The 25,236-nt window shown below is 33.7% G+C and overlaps 1 protein-coding gene across 1 annotated transcript in view; it reads left to right on the forward strand.

The window, feature by feature from the left end:
* Positions 1 to 6,689: 6,689 nt before the first annotated feature.
* LOC136976178 (regulator of G-protein signaling 7-binding protein-like) overlaps positions 6,690 to 25,236 on the forward strand; it is an 80,559-nt gene continuing 62,012 nt past the window's right edge. The window contains exon 1 of the mRNA XM_067271400.1: positions 6,690 to 6,874. Coding sequence (XP_067127501.1) covers positions 6,728 to 6,874 — 147 coding nt within the window. The 5' untranslated portion in view covers positions 6,690 to 6,727. The remainder of the gene's footprint in view (positions 6,875 to 25,236) is intronic.

The raw sequence follows: 25,236 nt of genomic DNA on the forward strand, positions 1-25,236 counted from the left end.
CCCCGGACGGCTGACACCCAGGCTACGCAACTGTAGCCACTTAAATGGTTTATTCTTCTGTTGAATGTAAGAAAATCGTGACACCTAGAAGGAAATTATCTATTGAGACAACGAGAAGAATCATAAAAACTACGTAAGGAAGGCAATTCAACGAAACATTTTGGGTAGTTTACAGACGGCCGTATCTACAATTCGGTGCGAGTATAAACAATCTGTGAATATTACAAAAGGAAAACACCGGTCGACCACGAAAGACATCAAAGCGTCACGATAGGGAACTAAAAGCAATATGGCTTGAAAATAGGAAATGTATAATGAGAGAAATGAATAGGAAGTGGGATGAAACGGGCGTTAACGTCCGTGAAAGAACAGCGGGAAATCGTTTGAAAAATGTGATTTTCATATTCGAAAGCAAAATGAAAAGCGGCTCTGACACGAAAACACGGGAAAACACGGTTAAATTAGGCCAAAGCAAAACAATCCCGGATTGCAGACGACCAGATGTAGTGACGAGTAGCGAAATTGCATCGGTGGTGGAGAAGAAGCCGAAAGTTTTGTCTAGAACAGTTCCAACGAAACTTATAAAGACGACGCCGAAGATAATGACAGAATTACCGCAGTTATTATTTGAAATCGAGTGTCGAGTTGGCCATTGTTAAATCGACAGTTAGTGCCCGATATACGTTGACGACTCTTAAAAGTTTTCTTCACCAATGGCGCATCGACAAAATAGACCGGTGGTCAAATGATCCGCATCTTAACCCGATAGACGGCACGTGAAGAAAATTAAAGAAATTGGCCTGGGACAAAGCTCTACGGGGCAAATCAGATTTCTCGATTGCTATTCGAGAAAGCTGGGAGTCGTCGATAGCGAATGTTGCTTCTCATTAGTGAAATCAATACCTGAAAGAATTAAAGTGAAGCAACAAAGTATTAATTACATTATTTCGGTTGACCGATTCCATAAATTTCCCCAGTTTTATGTAATTTCAATGTTTATGTAAATTTTTCCTACATGTAAAATTTTAAAAAATGTGTTTAATTTATATGTTACTATTTCGATGGTTTAAGTCATATGTAAAGTAGTCAAAAGATTGACTACTGTAATATGGTGCAAGAGTGCAAGTACAAACTGCAGTTTGTCTTGTTTTACGCGTTTTTGGTAACATTAAACGTATCACTCGATAAACCTGATGGTGGACGTCTACCGAGCGCGATTTTACTATTGCCGAGATTAAGGCTTGTTCGTTATTTATTTGAGGTAAAGGTTTATACCCTGATCTTTTTTTTTCTATGTTTAAAATTCGGGATTCTGCCTGAAATACATATGTAAATAAAACATTTGTTTAAGCGTAAGGTATGTCGTTATTTCGATTGTTACTAATACCACTCATTTACCGATGCAAACACCGTGCCGTTAACTTATCCAGTGTAACGTGAAAAGTATCCTGTGGGGCGAGGAAAGTATACGGATTCGTACTCTTGTCACATAAATTACCGTTTAGTAATATTAATAAAGAAGAATTGATTTAACTAGCTAGGTTACTTGAACCTAACTAACTCATATAATTAAGATCAGCAAATTCAATTTAAATGGAAATATGAAAATATACTTGGCTCGTTTTCCTATTTGTTATTAATTACAGAATCCTAACTGCATTTCAACATCTCTTTTCAGATTTAAGCAAATTTTAACCAAAAGCAACTTGAAAACCGAAGCTCATGATTTATTCAATCATGAGCTTCGGTTAGCTGGAAGAGACTGGGCTTTTTATTTCCTTTAAAATGCAAAGAAGACCATCTTTATCCCGCAACCCGAAGCTACAAGTGTTGCTCGAGCAATAGGGTTTCAATCGCCTGCAAGTTGCAAAATTCTACAATATGCTGCAAGAACTATAGCCTACGATAACATAACATTTTGCCCCACAAAAATATTTAACGTGGACGAAACTGGAATCGGCACAGTACCCGACAAATTACCAAAAGTAATCTCTGAACAAGGCAAAAACTGTGTAAATAAAGTCACATCTGCAATGAAAACTGTGAAGAACCTCCACCAGAAAAATGGATAAAATGTAAAGAACGGTGGCCCAAAGAATGAACTATTATGAAGGATCGGGAGAATTCCTTTGTGATCTTTGTTAATATAAAAATGTAAGATATATTGGCATAATCGTATGCGTACTCTTGTCCCAAATTTCCTTATTATTAACAGAGTATTTTGTATAGTTTGTTTTGTTTATTTCTACACGCTTAAAATATGCAAAAACGTCTTCACCAGTAAGCGACTCCATAATTTTTGCCAGGTGCTGTAGTTTCTAGAATGGTGTTTAATCTAACTTGATTAATTTGTAACGTAATATTCGTAGGCAAATATATTATCCATGTTATTTGTAATATGTTATAGCATTTAATATAGTCCTGCCGATGTTTCTAGCTTAAAGTATTATTACTGTTTCCAACAGTGAGCTAGGAATTTAGAATAGTTTCTAACAACGTATCTAATGTAGTATAAATTAAAGAACCTGTTTATTGAAAATAGTTTTCAGTTAATTTATAAATTTCTAACGTTTAACTAAATTCTTTATATTTTAAAGAATCAATTAAAAATGAATCTCCGAAATGTCGACGAAATGGTAAATTTTGTCGTTAATAAGTCACATTTATTAAATAGCCCGAAGAACACGTTATAATTTGGTTTATTTTATTGTGATTTGTGTATTTTCTCTTAATGATATTATTTATTAGGAACGACTCGCCGATATTATTGGATTTATAATCGATAACGCAAGCTGTATTACCCGATTTGCGACTAATACTTTATAAAGACGTCTATTTTATTAACTACACCAGTCATTATTAATTTAATTCATCAAATTGTTACCAACACTTCGGAAATTTCTAATATTAATTATAATATAGATGATTGATTTAGTAAAGTATCACTAGTAATTAAAGTACTAATAACTTATCGAGAATACTAAGTATCACTAATTAGCGTGTTAGTCGAGTTTAGAAATTAGTTATTAATACTCGACGTATTAATAATACAAAAATGGAACCTTCGGTTCGGATTTACATTTAAGCTAAACGAGCTACAGTTTAGAGCTTTAGGATACGAAGGACACAGGTATACTCTCAATTTAATTTTGGAATCGATATAAAATTTTTGACTTTTTTATTTTGTACCGGTGGGTTTAGCAGAAATGTAAAGAGGCTCGCTCGGCCAGTTATTATTATTGCCTTTTTTCAGGCTCTAGTATATCAAAGGATTAAAAAACGGCGTTAAAACCGTATTTTTTAATAATAAAATTTGACAAAAATAAAGGTTTTCCTCTTAATATACTTAAGAAGAGGTAATATGCTAAATTTAATAATTGGCAACAGTCGTTTAGGAAAGACCAATAAATACGGACCAAATGGCCCTATTTGCCCATCTGCCTGACTAATTTTATAACATATAAAAACTCTCTGATGAGATTTTTGTATGTTATAGGATTAGTCGTAATAACACGCTCCAAAATAACATTTGCTGTCTCGTAACAAGTCTTAGCAGCCTTACATTATCATGGAGCATTTAAGGGTTTATTTATTCGAAAGTATTGCAGTAATATCTAAGTATTAATTGTTTAAATCGTATTATATTTATGATAAAAGTAATTTACTAGGATACTTAATTATCTTTCCTTTTACCGTTAAGCATATTCACGGCTATTCAGTTCTTAACACACAAGAAATTCAACGAAATATATAATTTGTAATAAACGTGCGATTCCCCCCGTGATGGGGCGAGCCTTAAAGCATTTTCTATTGTCGAATGATAAATGACGCTTTCGGCATCACCACTGCGCGTTAGTTCTTAACCGTTTTACTTATCATGTGACTCGGTTCTTAATTCAAGTTTTACAAAATCAAGCAGTCATTTATATCAGTAACCGAAGCTTAATCCCCATTAGGAAAGATTAATCAGATCTGTCAACTATCACATTATCCATTACTAATAACTAATTAGACAACAGAGAAACTAGACAAATTTTAAGTAGATTAATTAGGTGTTGAAGCAAACTCGAAGATTAATACACTAAAATAGAAAACAGTTCTCTCGAAAGGTGTGAAGATTTTTGATTGACAACTTCAGTGTCAAAGGTTTGGATTCGGGGTTAGAGGTGAGGCGAGGTGAGGTGAGAAGTAAAAGTAAAATGAAAGTATCCTTTGATACATTCCTGTAAAACCTTGGTTTTACAGGAATGTATCAAAGGATATCTAGCAATTTTCTGCAATTTTCGACCTAATTATCTGTATAACATTCGTAAATTAATAAACAGAATTCACATTAAATTAACGGACGATATATCCAACGGTTAGCTCTTGACGGTGCTTACTCTCAATACTGGCGTCGCATCGATGGTAATAATTGAAGAGTTCTCGGTGCCCCAGGTAATAAAAATTTAGTTTATTCTGTACAAACGAAAATTAGAATGGAGGTAGTAAAACCGTAAAACGACCAAGGAATAAAAGCCAGGTTTGTGGCCGAAGCAACCCTATTAATGCCACAGTGCTACCTACGTTCTGTAGTGCATGCAAAATTAAAATATTTTCTCGTTTAATTCATGAAATATTCTTAAAGTATAATTATATTAAACCCTCTTATTCATTATTTTAAATAAATGCATCGATTAAAATTGCACTAATTGTACATTATTGGCGTAGTTGGTAAGTAAAGACGACTTTAAGTTAAAATTATAATTATTTAAGATTTATCTAATTAATTATTAAGATTTATATTTGTTTCTAAGTCTTGCCAGGTTGATTATTTATAGAATTATGTAAACAGTTTGTTTAAATAAGTCAAAATAATTTATTATTCATGTAGTGCTTGGAAAGGATCAGACTTACTCCTTTTTGTAAAAACGAGAAGAAAAGAATGTAAAATTAAATTAAAACTATGTTACTCGCTGTATATAGGTCAACGTTTTATAAAATTCAAATAAAATATGTTTAATTACATGAAAATGTTATAAAATTTACCAAAAATCCGTAAAATATTCAATAATTTAAACTTTAATCATAAAACAGCAAGATATACCTTTATATGTTAAAAATATTGTAAAGACGTTCTTAAATATACTGAAACAAATGCCAGAATTTTTTAGAATTAAATTATATAGAGTTTTCTTTAAGAATCTTTAAAGAAATTTTGGATAATTTATGAATTTTTCTAAAATATTTAAAATTATGTAAAAAAATTCTTCTTAAGATAATTTTAGATAACTTTAAAGAAAAAAAGTTCATAAATTATTCTTAAATATTTTACAAAAATCGGATGAATTTTCTTCAAAAATTTAAAATTTTTCTACACAATTTTCTTCTCTTAAATCAAGATTTTCTGTAGCAAGATCAAAAAATGTTCTTTTAAAAACACGAAAATTAAATATTAAGAAGAATGATCGTAGAAAATACAGAAAATATTCAAGAAAGATTTGTAAAAATTGATAAAATTCAATTTTTTGTTGGGTTAAAGTACAAGATTTTACATCTAAAAGATGTAAACGTTTTCCATCCTCATACAGAAAACGTTTTACATATTCTTACATAAATAGCGTCGCAAGATTAGAAATTAAATTAATTTGACACGTTACATCTTAACTATAAAATTTTTTAAAACGTTTTTTAAACAAGAAATTCAACTTTCTAACAATAATTTGTACAGGAGTGCATTTCTTACTTTTCTGTGGTCCGCGATCTACTAGTCGAATTAAGCTTTACTAAAGGATTTACTATAAAGTTTCTTTTTTGAAATAAATTTTTAAACATATTTTTCTGCATTTTATATAAAAATGCTGTATAAATGTAATTTTATCGCGTATATATCCAGAAGAAAAAAATATTTTCAACGCAAAACCGTAAAGATTATCTAATTCTCAAATTTTGTATTTTCGCTTAGAAACTCTCAGTTAGGTACTAAATGCTGATTTTATGCGGAAACATGTTCTTGACCGACGTTATTTCCAGATCCCGAAGTCAAAGAATGAGATACATTACTTTAAAGAATATACTTTAGTCTCTATTTTTACTGTAACAAGGCTGTGCTTCAAGAATTTTAGATAGAAAAACTTCATAAAATATAATAAAAATGCTTTCGACCTTTACTGATAAATGTCTATGACACAATATTAATTTACGTGCTGAAATCTAAAATTAATTAAATTTCCTAATATATTTTTAGCGTAGATTTTTAGCAATCTACGCTAAAATCTGTATCCCTGGAGTCAGAGTATTGCGAATCGTGCAAATGTATCTATCTATAATTTTTAGTATGTATTTGTCAAAACTGTATATACATCTACAGTTTTACAATATATAGAGTAATGTTGTGATGTATAATATTAGACAACCACAGATGCTTTCGCTTTTACTGTATCACTGTCCTTTTACGTTTTCTCTCTCTTGTGGGTTTACACGCGATTATATTATACATATAGTTTTAATTGTATAAAATTGTAAATATATATGTATAATACAATCGCGTATATATTCACGAGAGAGAAAGAGAGCGTAAAAGGACAGTGATACAGTAAAAGCGAAACGATCGGTGATCGTCCAATGACAGGCAGGCATCCACTATACTGGTATCTAGGCAACGGTGGCAGCACGTGACAATAGCAAAAGGATCTCTTCCGAGCGGGGACCTTCCACAGGATAGCCGTGTCCGGGCCAACACTTTTACATGAGTTCCAGTGGAAGGGGTGTACATCTAAGGCTGGACCCTCAGGGTGGTGCCCTTAGGTTGTCCAGGCGTCTATCACACATCTCTATATATGACAGCCCAGAAAATAGTAAAATTCTACACTCTTCGTCCGCCGAGTGTAACAGGGTAAGTGCGATTTTTCTATCTCTGTTTCTTCTTACTACGTCCGCTCGATTGATAAAACTGGGTTAGCAAGAATTCCGGCGATCTTTACATTGCAAAAGTACAGAAACAACCGACGAATTCCTTGCTCTGGCTACCAATTTCGTGCAGTTCGTAGGCGTTGTTGCCTGTTTACCTCGTACAAGTTAGAAGATGCTACTATGGTTACTATTCTCTAAATTATTTTCTGACGGATGCAGACCCGATATTAAATTACAATCGCGATTATTCGTTTTTTCTTTCTGCATTTTAACGGGGATTCTTTCATGATGTAATTAAACTATTATGGTAACAAAACACTTTTTCCTATTTCAACAGATAGATGAATTTTCATTTTAATACGTCTTGACCATATACTGCTATAGCAACAATATGAAACGATGAGAAAGTGCGTAAACTTCTCTCTATTTGTCCATCTTTTCCTCTTTCCCTTCTCGTTTTATTATTGATTAATACATAAAATATTTTAAAGCCGCTACAGTAATAATTTAATAATGTAGCTGCAGTTGAAATAATTTTATATTGATGAATTTCGCTTATTTCTTTTTCGCTTGTTTTCATTTTGATGCTACTACAGTAATAAATTAACAATTTATTTGCAGCGATTACTGATTGATACGTAACTGATTATCGTCTACTACGGCAATAATTTAATAAAGGCAAACAAAGTTACAGATGAATAATTTCATGTTGATGAATTTTACTCGAGCAATCTGCAATTGTATTCAGTTTAGATATAGCTAGTTATAAGCTAACGACATATTAGTAAGAATTATTGATAAATAGATAAATTACTCTTATGCTGCTGTAATAATTTAATAAAGTAACTGCAGATGAATTGTTTTTTTTTGCATTAGCAAATTTCGTTTCGTATGCTATATTTAGTAGCTATTATAAGAAGAAATTATCAATTTATTTGCAGAGGAGTCACTTTATCGTCTGTTATTGCCCGAAACTAATTAATTTCATACTACTATTGTAATAATTTAACTAATTGCTTAACACAGTTGTATTACTTCAACCTGTTAGAAGCCTTTAATTAATATTTAGGAGATAAATTTAATTTTATTCTGCTAAAGCAATAATTTATCAATTGACAAGGAAAATATTTATACAGCTAAATATAAATATTTATCATATTTATTATATGTAAATTATTTTAAAATATTTATAATTTTATTCCAAAATCTTTTCACTTTCTTTTGATTCTGTATCCAAAGAAAGCGTTTAAATAATGATATTACGGAAAAATAAATAAAGAAAACAAGTTGGAATTAATAATAAGAAGAATTTATGTTGTATTCCTCTGCAGTGTTACGTAAATTTTGAAATTGTAGTAGTAAAATTTGCAATTTTAAAAACACTATAAAAACAATATTTTTATTCTTATTATTATAATAGCATTGTTCATTATTACTTAATAACTGAAAGAATAATGTAAAAAGCAACTTTATCAAGTTGATTTTTTACTCTAATATAAGGCTTTATATAAAAAATAATTTAAAATTGAAAATTTAATTGCATACTACAAATAGTAATAACGCAAAATTTAACGTTTTGGAAGGAACTATTCGAAACTTTACCAATTTTCCAATTTAAACTAATACAATATTAATTAAAGCTTACGTAAGATGTTAAACAACCTATAATTATACTATTACAGTAACATAACGTAATAATACAGTTAAACGTAATTTAAAATATATTTCTAAGATACCCATGTTACAATAAAAAGAAAACGTGACGAAGAAAACATCACTTTTCTTCTTGTTTACGTTCTCTACCACTGTAATATTTGATTTAACGTCTCAGAATCTAATGCTGTTACGGTATCATAGATGGTTTTTGATTTAATTCACTTATAACTGAAAGTGATGACGATATTTGAAGAAAAAAAATCGTAGAAACACTTTATCAACAGCTTTTCAATCGCAAAATGCTGCTTTCATTTCATTTTTACTTGTTTTCTTTATTTTTCCTTTTTTAAATTCTTTTCCTTGCTGTGAAACCCTGTGAATCAGTTTAATGGATCTTTTAGGGAAATAAGAATATCATTCAAGATATTTTCTTTAAGAAAAATAAGAAAAATAAAAAAGAAATATCTCGCCGATCGGTTAGAAAAGTAAGAAAAATAATTTGAAAGAGTATTATGTATTTTTTCTGGCTTTGAACGGTTTTTAAAATATAAAAAATCTTATCTACTTCAGTCGTATAAAATGGAAAAATGTTATATATATATATATAGATTATAAACATTTTTTTAAACATCTTTTTTTCGTTTTTTTCTTTCGCGTAAAAAGAATATCGAGTGCTAAGCGCCTGTAAAGGTCTCTTCTCCTGCAGTATAGCTGTAATGCTAGGAAGACAACATTCAATGTTGCCGTATTCAAGCTGTCGTCGTGTCGAAATGTGCGAGTGATATCGAAATTTTTATTTGTCTCCTTGTAGATAGCAAGGAATGCAACAAAATGGACACTATTAGTTTACTCTCATCCAGAAATTTACTATAAAAAATGAATTTTTCCCTTATAGCATTGCACGCAGAGATTTTATCAACTAGGAGATTCTAGTAGGAAACTTTTTACAAATTTGTAGTGCTACTACATTATGAGAATCTAATACCTGAGTGGGACTGTGATACGCATCTAAACCGTTCGATACTACTTTAGAAATAATAAATATTCTTCAGTCGTTGAGGTGTACTGCTGCGAGTACATTAGAAAGTGAAAGTTTTCAAAATGTTTTGCTAGCGAGATGTGTTACCGGTTTTTTGCAATATTTTTTATCATTTGTAATATGACAGAAGGCGCTATAAATAGTAAAACCCGTGGCCCTGTTTACAGAATAATTTACAAAAAAAAATATACATTTTAAAGTCTCTTTCATGCCAATGATTGATGCTATTTACGTTATTTAAATGACAATAACAGCTAATGAATTATTTATCCATAGTTTAAGAACTTTATAAATAAATAATCCAGACATTATTCTATGCTTTGAAATGACAAAACTTTCTAAATTCTCAGCTACTAGAGGAATATAACGTCTAGAAATTCATTTTCCTTTTCTAAACGAAGAAAAACGTGTACGAGTCATTCAATACAAATTTGGACATATTTTAGGAATTTTTCCAGAATTTTAGCCTTACTGAAATAATACTTTACTACAACTACCCGTATTCTACCCTGGGAGTAATTTAATCTGCTTTCCATTGATTATTAACTCAATGATAAAGTATCGCGCGCTGTGTTATTACCTATCCGTGCCGATAAGGGAATAAAGGCATTTTACTAGGACGTGTGCTATTGTACAAACAAAATTGTTTTTCTTGTACAAAGTTAATGGAGTAATTTAAGTCACTCGTTCAGTAGTTTAATTTTATTAAAGTCACGCGAAAAGTTAGATGCAAAAATTTTCCAAGGACGAAAAAGCATTTTGATACGAGTCACGTGAAACGTTAGTTTCAACACGATAAAAGTTTGGTCACGTGATACGGGAAAGCACTTTGGTTCTTGTACAGCTTCTTTTATGTCCTCGTTACGCGAATCATATACTTAAACTTTTAACTTTGTCTCTGCCAAGAAATGAACTTTGACATTTCTGTGGATCCCATGGTAGATAAATATTTTATAAAAGCTTGAATTTCTCTTATTATTTCCTACGGTAAGCGAACAATTGAACACCCGTTCGGATCACGTGATTTCATTTGCTTTAAAATTTGTGCATTTCCTATTGTTACTCGACAGGTGATGTTTGTGCAATCTGATGAAATCGATTTTTACGTCAGAATAAGTTGATTTCACGTATTAATAATACCCGCATCATCTCCTTGTCACGTGATTTATAATTATTGTGCCGCGTAAATGGCAATGGAAGGGTTTTCTTAACACCCAAAAAATAATAGTAAATATCATCATACGTTTGGTAATTAATTCTAATTATTTACTATAATTAAAATAGTTAAGCATTATTATGTGTCTTTAATAAGTGATTTTTAACTTTAAAACTGCGTGAAAACGTTCGTGCTCGCGGGTCAGGTTTACAATTTTTGTCCAAAATTTGGCAAAAAGAAGAAAACTTCATTAACACTTTGTTATTGTTAGGAAGAGAGTGAAATTTAAGATAATTAATTAATGTTTTTTGTGTATTATTTAATTTCTTGTAGTCAAGATATTACGATCACCCGCTTTAAAATCAACTTTAGCGGAGGATGCGAGTCTTTGTAACAAATAACAATCATACGTCATGTCGCGTGATTATCGAAACTGCATATCTTATATCTACGCTGGTCACGTTATCGCGAAGCTTTACGATACAAACCAGACGTAATGTCTCGATAAAACAGACGAAGTTTGGTCACTGGGTCAATATAAAGATAAATGGCATGTTTATTATACGTGATAAAACTTAAAGAAGTGTCACGTGAGACTCTTCTCATATACCAGATCTCAAAGATGAAATAACTTTATCCGTAAAATAAAGATAAGAGGGAGCCCGAAGCAAATATCCTCCCTTTCCAGTTGGGATCTGATGAAAATTTCAGGTCGAAAGCAGACTTGGAAAAACATCTCACACGTATGAAAGCTGATGATGTAGAGGAGAAAGAGGAGGCTAAGGTGACCGGAAGCTGCCATTTCGTTCCTTCTTCGGCAAACAACGAGATTCCTCTGTTTGCCACCGACTATGGGTATTCTATGTCCATAACTCGTTAGAAATGTCAAGAAAAGAATGGAAAAATCTCATTCACTTGGACCTTTTCTTTTCAGAATATACAATTTAAGAATAAAAGTAAAAAATATTGCATATTTCACTCCTAACTTTTTCTTTTTTAAATTAAATCACGTAGAAATTTTTCAGATAAACATTATTTATGATTATCTTTAATATTTGAAATCTAAATTTTTATAGAAAAGTCAAATTTTGAATTATTTTGCTTAATAATGTTTCAGATTAACTTACTTATCTGTAATCGGCAAAGGACAAGTTATCTAATTGCTCTCCTGTAGCATTGCTCATCTTAAATATCTTTAAAAGAACGAGTTGCCAAACTAAGCAAATTTAGAATTTCCTACTAAAAATCTAAAATTTAATGTCACTAGATTATAAGATATTGTGAATAATTTATCGGCACGGCATTGATCTTGATGAATCATCTATTAAATTCTCTCTTTGAGATCGAGTTGCATCCGCTGAACAGATCAGAAATTGTGTGCTACATATTCGACAGAGTTACCCAGAAGCAATTTGGATAGTCCAAAGTGAATCACGCGGTTTTAGGTAAGGGTAATGCGGTATGTTACGACTGTTATTCACTTAAATCCTTTGTAGAACTAGAGGTTATCTGTTAACATTATCATCAGCTTCGCACGAAAATGTCTAATTTACCTGTCAAATAACAGCTTGCGCTACTGTTACTTTATAGTAAGTGCTGCTTGAAAGTGGAAGGAGTTCGAAATAATTTATTGAAGGCAGGATTAATAAAACGAATTTGTTAAATCTAACTTAGATGCCTTGTCACTTTCTTATTAATTTTTGTCAGAAAAATCGATACAGTCGAAGATGCGCGTGTTAATAAAATTTAACGCGTTCATTTCTTGAGATAAGAATTAATTCTTTAGATTTATAAAGGATTTAGAAGCACGGAATTTAAGTGTTTCTACAACTGATTCGACTCTTGTTCATCTTAAACTTAATCTCATATTTCTCTTGAATCCAATCCTGCATTGTCTCGATTCGATCTTCGCTACATGTAACAATATTTTCCTCTTTCCTCTTCACCTCTATCTGGTCTTTCACATAAGTGTTCCTACACCTTTCTTTTTAAACTGCTCTGTAAACGTTCCTATAAACTAACACTCCTTTTTAAACGAATGCAGGTTAGAGAGGGTTTAATTCTCCATCCTTTAAGAGAAATATGTCAGAAGAAAGTTATTCGATCTGTACTGCAATCCTTATTTATTTTAAGGTAGGAGATAAGAAAAAGAATAGTTTAGATAGGATTACGAGGAAGGATAGAGTTCTATCCTGTCTTACGAGGGATAAAGATCGAAATACCAGCCAGGGGAAGTTTAAATCGAGAGCGCAAGATTAGAAGATGTAGACCACTTAAACACTTCTCGATACAGCTCTACGTTGCTCTCTTCGTCTTTGGAAACCCCTATTCTAATCAATATTCCAATTCTTATCTTTCCTTAATTGCATTCTTCAAGTTCATTTCCCTAAATTTATAAACACAGCCATGTAGCCAGCATAAAACTACTTACAAGTTAATTAACATTAAAGATTTAATCGAGTCTTCAATCTTTACGTCTAGAAGACATCTAAAATGCACATTTTGTAGATAATTTTTTAACGTTTCTGTAGACGATATGCGAGATTTAAACATAAAAGGACCACACTTAAATCGGCCTAAATCCAGAAATATCACTAAATTTTATCTTTATACAGGTATGATTTACGTAGAAAATTCTACATATAATTAAAACTACATAAACTTAATTATCAGGAATGTGTTTTATACGCTTTTTAGCATTTATAAAGCTGTAGAAATGATTATTTAATTAAATTTTAACCAAGTTTTAAGTTTCTATTTTAGTAAACTAAAGTTTTATTTCATTTACTTTCGCTGCGTTTACGTTATTCATTTTCACCGGCCATCATATTTACATTTATTCCCGGATAAAGGAAATAATTCATTCGTATTTTGTCAGCCGAATAACCTGGTAGAAGAAGAAAATTTAATTGTTACCACGAGATAAGTTTGATGCGAAATAACACGTCTTACGAAAAATGCCCACGAAACTTCGTTAGACGACAAAGCGTAACGAGGTTTTCTAATTATACAATGAGAATGGAAGAACTAAAATAAACTATACCAGTGTTAAAATATATTCAGAATTTGAAGATAAATGAATTTTTGATATGGCACGAGGGGAGTACGTCATCGGCATCTGACAAAAAGTTGACAAGCTCGTTTGAGTAGGAAATGTATTCCGAGATAAACGTCACACGTCTCATCACTTCTCGCCAATCATTTATTAAAATTCTTGCTATATTAAATGATGTAATAACTAGTTTTTTAAAGTTTGAAAAAAATTAAAATTTATATCCCTACTTCATTCTTATCATCTATAAATTTCCTTTATTCGAAATCGATTTAAATAAAGTGACTTTTTTATCTTACGGACACTCGAGTCGTCTCTGACTCGTCACCTTTGCAAAACTTAACATTTAATACGCCCGAATAATATTAAATGTTAAGTTAATAAAGTTATATAAATAATATAATATAAAGTTAGCGCTTAAGGCAGCTCGTCTAGATAATAAAGAGTTTTAACGCTTAAAGAAGTGTCATTTGTAAAAACGTTAGCGCTTAAAGTAGCGAGTTAGCTACGAAGCGAGTGAAAATTTACCTTCTTTATTCATTTTATTAACGCGTAAAGTGCCATGGTAATTTAAGGCGGGCCAAGATTTATATTATTTTAGTTTAATTTCTTAACCTCCGATGCGACAGCCATGCCGAGTGTTTAAATACAATTATTGCTTTCTCGGTTAACGTTTGGTGTGGCATAAAAATATGGGGACGGAAGAAATTGTGTTTTCATCTAATTAACGGGAAAAATTCGCCGATAATACGGAATAATGAAAAGTTTAAAACATTTTCTTCCTCACCGTGATGTAATAATTAAACACTTTTCTTTCCGGCGTGACCGCGTCGTTGGGAGTGTTAATCCGTCGACGCGATATTTTCTGGAATTTAATATTTTCCGGTTGATTAAGCGTATGATATATGAATTAATCGAAGTTTTCTTCGTATCTGGTGGGTTATTAGGCTAATAAAATTAAATTTATCTGGTCCAGTTACTCCTTCTCCAATTCCTTGTCAAATTTCATTAAGTTATCTCCTCAACTTTTCCAATTAGTAGATAAAAACTTTCCACTTACAAATATCTATAAAAGTCGATTAATTTAGGCGAGAAAACGGTTCCTAAGAGGTTTTAAAACGGAGAGATTCATTTTCATGTTATATACTTTTTAACCCGCCGAAAAAGACGAGATGGTAAATGACGATAATCCCGATTACGTCTCGTCCACTTGGTTCGGCTTGGAGAGAAGATGACCGAGACGATTTCGCCAGCTGCTAAAGAAACAAAGAGTGTGATTGGTTTAATAATTTTGTTTTTAATTTCCTGATTTCTCCCGATCTTCACGCTTTGATTTAACCAATTATTGAAGAGGATTTCTATTTTATGACGTAAGATAGCCGTATACCGGCGTGCTAAAGTGAAGAACGGCAAGAATTTTCACGAAAAGCAGTCTTAACTTTGCTGTTTGGCAAAGAATCTTTTATATTCGACCGAGTTATTTGTTTCTCTTTGAGAACTGCCGAATATAAATCCAATTTTTTTTTTTTTTTTACTAAAATACGACAAAGTAGTCGCGTTTCATATGGAAACAACTGGAATTTTTCCATCCGTAATTACTCTAAACAAGATTTAATTCACTAGTTCTCCAGAATGCCACTTAATCGCTGCTAAAATAAATAATTTTGTTAGATAGCAATTTTATATCTTCTACGCAACAATTTATTTTCACTCCCCGTCAAACTTCTAGCGATATTATTACATCAATGCTTGTAAGTATACGGCGAGAAAGGACGGGAAAAATTTTTTAATCCCAGATTTTTTGAAATCTTTCGCATTTAACTGTCGCAAGTAGTAATTTAATCGAACGGTATTTGTTTTATTCCGTCCACTTACAAAGAATTTTGCTGCTGGAAGCCGGGGAAAAAGACACGAAAGAAGGCTTATAGTCCCTTCCTCTTCGTTTCTTTATCGGCTGCAGCAATAAGAAGAGCGGGAGATGGAATAGAAGGAAAAAAAGGATAAATTTTAATTTTTGCCATGCGTTGTTGGAACCGTATCGGTTCCGTGCACCTGTATGGAAATCGATATTTCGTGTAGGAGTAGTGAAAAATAATCTTTTCGTAAATATTGTTAAGGTTAAAGGTACTGTACATCCAGATGCGCTTATTGTCGAGTGAAAGAGAAATTTGCATATTTGACATTTATTGATATTTCTTCTATGATGTTTAATTTACTATTTTGCCATCTATTCTTAGATCCGGTTAGAAAAATAATGAAAAAAAGTCGAGTGTTTGCTTTTTGAATGTCTACCTGTAGTGGAATTGCATATTAATTTCTAAAGAATTTTTAATAGATTGAAAAGTCATAAGAATTCATTTTAGCGCATTAAATTCGAGGAAATCGATAAAGAATTTATAATTTTTAACCAATCAATTAGTTGAACAAAAAGTTAAAGTTATGGTAATTTGAGAAAATTAAGAGTTCTAGATCAATGAAAGTGCAAAATAAAGAATTTTTAATAGAAAATTCATGATAAAACTGCAAAATATAAGGGGGAAAATAGAATTTTTAACTAAGAATATTAGTGTCCTAAACCAATTATTCTTTCCTATTTTAAGTACATTATAAAAAACGATTTCTTCGGAAAAAAGAGGAAATGCCAAAATTCTTTTTTTTTTATTTTTAGGAGAATTTTTTAAATTTTTTCCTACGGCGATAAAACATATAAGAAAAAGTCAATATAATTTATTCTAGCACAAAAACTATAATTTTTATGGTAGAAAATATAGAAATATTAAAGAAGAAGAGATTATGAAAGCTTATTCCCTAGAGAAAATATAGGGAAAAATTTAGAAAATCTTTACCTTTTCTATTTTTAATTTTCAAATTTACAGGGGGGGAAGTAAAAGTCTACTTTTTCGGGAAAATAAGCTTTTTAGCGGCGCAGAAGGAATAGAATTTGCGTGGGGAAGAAGAAAACCGGAGAGAAAGGAAGGAATTAAGAATTCAACAGGAATAGGAGCGGCGTAGCGCGAAAAAAAAGACACCCGCGGAGCAATTCCGATTAGGAAAATGCAACGGCGGCATGTTTTATTCACTTTTGCGTCATCGTTTAACGGGACGTCACCTATACCAGTTGCTATGGTTATGCACAAACAAGGGCTAAACTCTCCATTTTCAATTCATAAACGGCGCCAGGTAGCAAAATATAAATCGAAAAAGAAAATTAAGTATTTCCCGATTCCCGGGACCCGGTGGGTTTTTTTTCTGGAAATATTTAAAAGGCGGAAGTGGGTGCAGAGCCGGCGCGACACTCGAATAATAGGGAAGTAAGTAAAGCCCTCTTCTCCGAGTTAAAAGGAGTTACCCCGAGAGAAGAAGGCCACAAAAGTTAAAAACGACTTCATTTTTATTCTTTCGGATAAAAGAATAAAATTAATCAGAGTAAATTACTTAAAATTCCGACGGGTAGCGGGTCATCCACTGGAGGAAGAGTGGTGACGTCATTCAATCGGAGGTAACGATAGGAGTAACTACAGACGATTTTAAAGAACAATATATACCCTTGAAATAGTCCCGCCAAGTTTCGTCCCGGAACCTTCGGACCCTTTCCAACTCTTAGCCGGAAGATCAGCCGCCTTTTGAAATTCTGTAATCGCAACAGGCGGAGGTCTCCCGCCTGCGTAAACTTTTCTTTTATTCTCTTCCCATCCAGTCTAAGTTCTCGTTCCGTTTACAAAAGTAATTTTTTTTTCTCCGGCCAATATCCTCAATAACTGTATACGGTAGCACTTTTTTCCATACATAATTATCTTCCTTTATTAAAAATCCTTTCTTTCCGGTCGGGTTTTAACCTGTTTTTTTAAAGCTCTTAGTTAAATTTTGTAAAAAGGCAGTAAATATAAAAATCCGGAAACGAGCTGCTTAACTTTTCCGGCAATTTTTGGTGGCGCCATCCGTGACGATGTTTTATTAAAAATATTTTATATTTTTAACTATTATAAAATGACAAAAAGCTTAATTTAATTTAACAAATTTTACGTGGTGACGGCCGCCTCTTTTTATCGCTAGTTTCCGCGGCCGTCTCCGTCTCGGAAAGCTCGATAATACGACGGAATTTTCCTGAAAAATGTGGGTATAAGACTTCTTTTGTTTTCTTACGGCCTAATAGTAACCGGAAACGGATAAGTTCATTACTTTTTAAGTTTCCGAAAGTAGAAGAATGCCGGTGGAGCGTTTTGGAAAAATCTTCTAGAAAATATTTGCAAATTTAAATTATGTTTATTTTGCAACGATTTCCGCCCGTTTCCACCGAATTAACTGCAAATAAGCTTATAAATTACTACGGTTTTCCCAGAATTTGGCCAGGAAGTCGTCTACCCTGACGTAAGACACGCGGTGCGACGACTTGGATTCTTCTTATCAGCGTGCAGATGCAGGAACGTGTAGATTAACTGGAAAAACTTTCTAAGAAAACCACGCGGTTGTACACCCGAAATTCGCGCCCAGCTTTTGTCCGCCAGAACATTAGAAAGGAAGACTCTTCGATTTTGCCCGGGGGGCCGCAGCGGGCGCGGCCCCCGGGGAGGAAAAATCCATTTACGTTTACCCGAGTGGGATGAGGCCGTCTTCTGCCTTAATTTAATTCGATTGCACCCGGCCACTTGGCTTACTTGCTTTCTTGCCCGCGCGGTGACGGCCATTTGATCCGACGTACAGTACAGTACCTCTACGCCGACACCCAGTGGCCTTCCTGGGCCGGATATGTCCCGCATTCCCCAGGTTTCACGGGGTTCATTTTAGTTTATTCTCCTACGCCTCCCGGTCCCTTAAAACCGGTAACCAGCGAAGAAGAGAAGGTTTTCTTAGCCGGAGAAACTTTTAAATGGAAACATCGAAAGATGGTCTTCACGCCACGTCCGTAATAAACGAAGCATTCCGCTCACTCTGTCTGTCTTTCTTAATTTAATTTCTAACAGGTTAGACTAAGAACCCGATCTTAACCCAAATGTACATAGAAAAGTAAATCGTAAAATCCAAATTTTGCTGTGTAATAATAATTAAATATGGGTTTCGTTTTACGCAATTCTACGTTTAATAACTGGAATAAAAGCCATTTCTTTCCGAGAAAAGCGCATCCTTTAATGACGTCGAAAAAAACATAATTACTTTATGATTAGTTTCGGAAACTCGTTTCTCTACTTGATAAATAATTTGCGTTTCTACAGAATTAAACTCTTTATGTATTAGTCCGAGAGTCGGGGCGGCAATTAATAAGACTCCGTCCGTATCGAAGGCTACGTCGAAACTTATAAAAAATGTCGAAAGAAGCTATTTTTCCTTGGGTTTTTGTGTTAAGAAGAAAAAGTATCTTAGTTTTTCACTACTCGTTCGCTTTTCGTGCTTTTTACACAGCGGCAATTTTGCCCGGACGTTGTTACTCTAGTAGCATTCGAGAGTCCTCTCGGCTTACGATAATGAAGAAGTAATATTCTAGGCGGACACCGAAGAAAGTAATGAATTAACGAGTGCCTCCCGCTCTCCGATAAAAAACTTCTGCCGGATTGTTTCCCGTCGATAAACTTTGACGAGAAGATCTCGAGTGCTTAGTACGGGTTATTGATATTCTTGTCACTTATATACAGATAACGTCTTATGCGGCTTGTTATAGTGTACTAATACGTAAAATTTCCAAGCAAATCGAATACTTAAACCGGTAAAACTTAATTTATTAAATACCGTACCCGGTGGGCCAAAAGTGATATATATTTTAAACGCGTTTAAAACAGCTTCGTTCTGTTATTCCGGGTTCGGTCCACCGTTTCGTCAGAGCACTTCGGAGGAGAGTTTTTCTCTCTTCCCCCACAGCGATCCGAACCAGTGCCCTTAAAATTTGAGCTGGTTAATTAAGTGAACCGACGCTCACGAGTACGTAAAGTCGTGCTAAGCCGCCAGATGAAGGGGCTTCGGAGATTGTGTACGTAGGGTATAACACGCGACCGGGGAGATTTCGGCTGCCGATATAAACGTAATCCGATGAAAGCATGGTGGCTTTAACAAACAAAGGTTACGATTTCTGTCCTCGACCTGTGCCGTACGTTGAAAATTACAAATGTAAGGTCCTAAAATAAAGTATTACTCTAACCGACTATAAATCCTCAAAAACCCATTCGTGAAGTTTTTATTTACAATTTGTAGATGAATGTTTAGGTTGTTTTAGGTAACTCATGCCGTACCGTTTACAAAACAATTAAAATTTTCTCATCGTAGAAGATCTCCGCACTCTCTTCCCTCCCATTTATGCCGAACCCCTAGCCACCGAAATGTGAAAAAATGGATTGGCAAGTAACTCCCAGGGCCAAATTTGTCACGATTTCCAATACGGTACTTTTCCTCGTTATGTATGCGAGTATATGACAGCCGGGAAAGTAAAAGGGAAAAATATAGCTAAACAATGGGAGGTATGTTTTATCTCTTATACGGGTTAACTGAACTTTTAGCAAGCCCAAACGTCGAAACACGGTATTATAACTAACAACTTAGAAATGAACGAATTTGTAGTAATTTAAAGTTAAGAAATGACGGAACGTAGAGAAGTAACTAAGATAAGAGACTGTAGACGGCGGAAGTATGTTCTACCTCTTGTTCGTCGTTACAGACAGATACTAGTTTTTAAGCGTGTTCGTCAATAACAATCATAATAGTATACTATAAGTGAGTGCACTTTGTAACAGCGTAACAAATAATTACACTAATTCCTGAACTGAAAGAATGAACACATTGTTGTTTCTACAAGGAAGCGTAGATATACAAAAGTGAGTTCTTTGTACTGCAGAAGATCACTTCACGTAGAGACTCTTTCCACAAGCGAGTTCTTTAGAGAAAGGATAATATATTCTCTTTTCTACACTTTCTTCTCTATACGGAGGTTTCTTAGAAGTTTACACTTGGTAAATAACTTATATCCGGTGATCGTAATTAAAGTATCCATTTTAAAAGCCGCGTAGAGAGTTATTTAGCAATCCGAGTACATCCAAATCTGGGATGATGCTATTTCGGGACACAGAATACATTTTCGTGAAAACATAAATATTAGTAACAAAACTCGCCACTTTGGCACTTTTGACTCTGCGGACAACAAACGTATTATTTGTATAAGATACTTGGGATATACGAAGATCTTAGCAACAGAAGGCCTACCGCTCAGTGGGGTCACATTCCGAAGGCGACGAACAGTGTCGGACGGACGACCGAAATTAATCCTTCGTGGTGCGACGCGATACTGTCTTTCGAAGCTGCCGAATTTGTAAAGCGTCCTCGTAAATGAAATTGTTTTTTCTTCGTTGCTGGCAGCGCCGAAAGCACCCCAGCGGCGATTTTTGGTGCAAATAATCTTTACGTAAATGTTATCCCGAAATGTCACCGTGCCAAATTTAGTGTCATTCGGATCGTTAGATCTCTTTCAATGAACGTCGAATACGGATGTTTTAATAACGATCTTCCGGTACAAGAAATCAAGTTTTCATTTTTTGGTGGAGAAATTGCAAAAGGAATTAATTTTCTTCTAAAAAAAATTATAAACAAACCACTCGGTTTTATAGTTACTATATTTTAGGATATAAAGGATCATTTTAGACCGAGTTCGATACGGATGTTGTTAAAAATTCATAATTCTTAAAATAATTGATGGAAAATTTCACGAGAAACGAAGTCGAACAAAATCACGTAAAGAAACACGGACAATGTTTAACGTGATGTTGCAACAAGACGTTAAAAGTTTTTGTCTCGTCGATAAGAGAAAGTAGAGTTTTCAGGTAGGAAGTTTGGTCGAAAGTTAGCAGATAAGACACTACCTCAATTAAAAATAAATTATCTGGTAAAATATTAGGATGAATTCTTACCTTGTTACCAGATAAGATGGAAAGATTCTTAAAAAAGGGAAAAATTACAGAAAAAAGATGGCCAGGGAGCTCGATAAGTCACTAATTATGTAATAAAAAGTGTATAATTTCAATATTTTTCATTTTACGATGTAATTAGACGATTGATTTTTTACATTTTTGAATAATTTTTTTATGAATGAATTCATTTAAAAAATAATTTGTGAATAATTTAGGCCAAATTTTAAAAAAGTTTAAACATTTTAAGATTTTACGTTAAAAGTATGAATTTTATTTTGAGTACAAAAACCCAGTGAAAAATCTTCTGATTTTAATCATATTTACTTTAATTTTTGAATATATTTTATGAAAAAAATCGCAATTTCTTACAATATAAATAGTAGATTTTAAAACGAATTAAATGATTTTACAGTAACAGAAACTTCGACAGTGAAAAGCTCTTTCGACATAGTTCGTGAAAAACAGACAAGTAAGATGTGTTTGGCAAGTTGTATCTTATAACAGTAAATCTCTCGTGACTCTTAAGATTGATCGTAACCTCTTCGGTTATGCACGCGATCATCTGCAGATAGCGTTAAAAATTTTGGAAAAGAATCTTCCCATAAAAAAACAATTACAGTAATTCCAAATCATAACCTAAATAACTGCATTTGTAGTCCAATTTGGCAACGTTGGTTTTCGAAGCGAGACGTCATTGTCTATTAATTGATTTCTCTTATAAGACTTCGGGATACTAAAATCTTAGGTAATAAACGTACGCAAATTTGTTAGCAAGTGTTATCAGGTGGAGGATGGTTCAAAATTTCCCTAAAAATGTTTTATGTAATTTATGGACAGCACTAAGTGACGAAACTGATAGTTATGCTTTTTCCGGGCTTAGTCTGAAATGTCGATTGATTTAATTGTAAAATATATGTTTCAAGAAATACCAAAAGTAGTAAGCAAGAGGGAAAGTTTAAGAAAACTAGCTGCACAATGTACCGAAGTAGGTATTGTTGCTGACTGAACTGTCTTGACGTGAAAATCGCTGCTGACGAAAAACACCAGTCGGAACGTGTTAAAAAGCATATTTTGACCGCGAAACAAGCAAACCGAAACGAGTTAAAGGGAAAAAAATCACGAAAAACAAACCTTTATGTCAAAATCCTTGGTAGAAAGTAGTGCTACTTTCAGAAACGTATTATCCTTTTCATCTTTAGCTACAACTTTCTGACATTCTGAGATCCCTCCAAGTAAGGTCAGCCATTCGAGTTTGAAAATATTTTTGGAGAGATGGACCGGCAAGACCGTTTCCGACGAAAATACTAAGAAAATGTTCAAGGATATGTGCAAAAACAATCGCTCAGATAAAGGATATTATTGGAGATAACCCTGTTTACTTTCTTGTGGATGACGCAACGTATAATGCGAAACGGCTGGTTTTAAATATTTTAGTGGCCCTATTAACAGGCAAACAGGTAGATGCAATGCTATTAAAGATATACAAGTTTGCAAGTGTCGTGCTGCCCATGTAATGCAGGCATTTAATGATATGTGCACGAAGTTGTGGCCCAATGGCATTAAATACCAAAAGTGAGGGTCGTCCTAACAGACCAAGTACCTTAAATGCTCTCGGCTTTCGGGAAATTTAAATCAGTGTTTGTCAACTCGAATCACATTTCAGGAGTAGCACAAGCCGTCATTTGGTGTGTTTCTCAGTAGTTGCTAAATGTTCCAATACAGCATGTTTATTTTAGAGCTGAAAAAAACCTTTTTCAGCTCTAAAGAGAGTTCTAGCACGAGTCACTGCGTACCATGCAGTAACGCAGCTTTTCCTACCACCCGATCGGGTCATCACAAAACGGGGAACATGGATATTTTCTATTGAGAAAATCAAAGGATTTGTTCTGTACGTAAGAGATTTCAATTCCGCTGTAGTTGATTAAATGAATAACTTAATTTTGGGTGCTGGTGTTGGGGAAGACTTGTCTGCAAAATTCATGCAAATTCATGCAAAATTCATGCAAATTCGTTGTCGATACAATCACCAAATTAGAAAGGAAGAGACTTCAAGAAGAAAAACAGCGAGAACTGTTTTCCTCAGTAAGAGATAAATTAGATGAATTTGCCATGCAAAAACACGAGAAGAGTCTTGCCGAGAATTCAGACTTGACCTTTAACTGTGCTGGTGAAGTAAGATCGCACTTAAGTGCTGCTGGAATCTAGGCGACCCCGCTTCTTTCATACGTTTACAATATGTCAGAATACATTTCGAACTGATGGTAAGGTTACATTATAGTGCAAAAACAGCACACAATCTGTCAAATTGGTTGGGTTTTATTCGATTACGGCAACGCGATGCACGGGCGACCTGCGTAGGGGAATACCTCTCGGGAGCAGTGCTGACTTTAGAACGTAAGGGGCTCTGGGCCAGAACCAAGATGGGGCCCCCTTAAGGAAACAGAAACAATAGTATATTACAGACCTAGGGATGCATTATTTGTTTCCTCCCGTGGGGTATATACGATTTTTCACCTCCCTCGGCCAGGAAGTGGAATTTTCTTTCCGCCCAGCAAGAAGAAAGTACTGTTTTCGGTCGAGGTGTGGTGAATAAAAAGTATCAAAAATTTTTTAAGTTTTCTTACTCTAAGATAACAAAAATTATTTTAACAATTAAGTTAATATATTAATCATTGTTTTTAATTTTAATCAAACTTTTTAATCAAACTTCAATTAACCTATTTTTTATTTGTAACTTTATTACTTTCGGATTAGGGGGCCCCCACTGCCTGGGGTCCCTGTCCTAAAGACGGCACAGCTCGGAAGGTCTTTTATGGAAAACTGGCCTTTATTTAGGTTATTAATAATGTGAAGAAAACCGAAAACTTTATCTGGCCAACGCGCTGGACTGGTGCCAACCCACGATCAACTAGTGTTCGCGGTTTTATCCACTCGGCCACAATGTGTGATTTAATTATAACATTCGTGAAATTTAACACATTACTTTTATCGCGAGATTGTATTCTTTGTTTACAAGCTTATTTTAAACTCTTTACTTCATGTTTTATTTGAATAAAATCGAATCGAAACGAGTTCATAAAAAGCTTATCGGGCATGTTATGTTTTGTGAGTTTCGAAAAGGAATTAACGTGGTACAATCTAAAGAAACACGTAATCCGTGTAGGGGAAATGCTCGTAAATATGGCTGGAACGTGCCAAATGTGGTTTAAAAAGTTCCTTTCGGAAAATTTTGAACTAACAGATAGAAAATGCAGAGGGCGCTCGAAAGCCGTCGAGGAAGAAAAAATGCGGGAAGAAATTGTTAAAAATCGATCAATAACACGCAATACATGTAACTAAACGCAATAAAAATACAGCGAAAAAACACTGAAAACACACCAGTGTAACGCCAGAGCGAGAGCCAACTTGGGCACTTCCGGCTCATGTTTACACTGAGCGCGCAATTCGAACTTCGATGCATACTTCGATCTTACATATCGTCATAAATATGCTGACGATGCACGAGATTAATGTTATTCATCATCATCATCATCATGGAAATTCGTCTTTATGATGTTAA

Source organism: Centruroides vittatus, unplaced genomic scaffold, assembly GCF_030686945.1.
Source record: "Centruroides vittatus isolate TY-2023 unplaced genomic scaffold, ASM3068694v2 contig_397, whole genome shotgun sequence".
Taxonomy (NCBI): Eukaryota; Metazoa; Arthropoda; class Arachnida; order Scorpiones; family Buthidae; genus Centruroides; species Centruroides vittatus.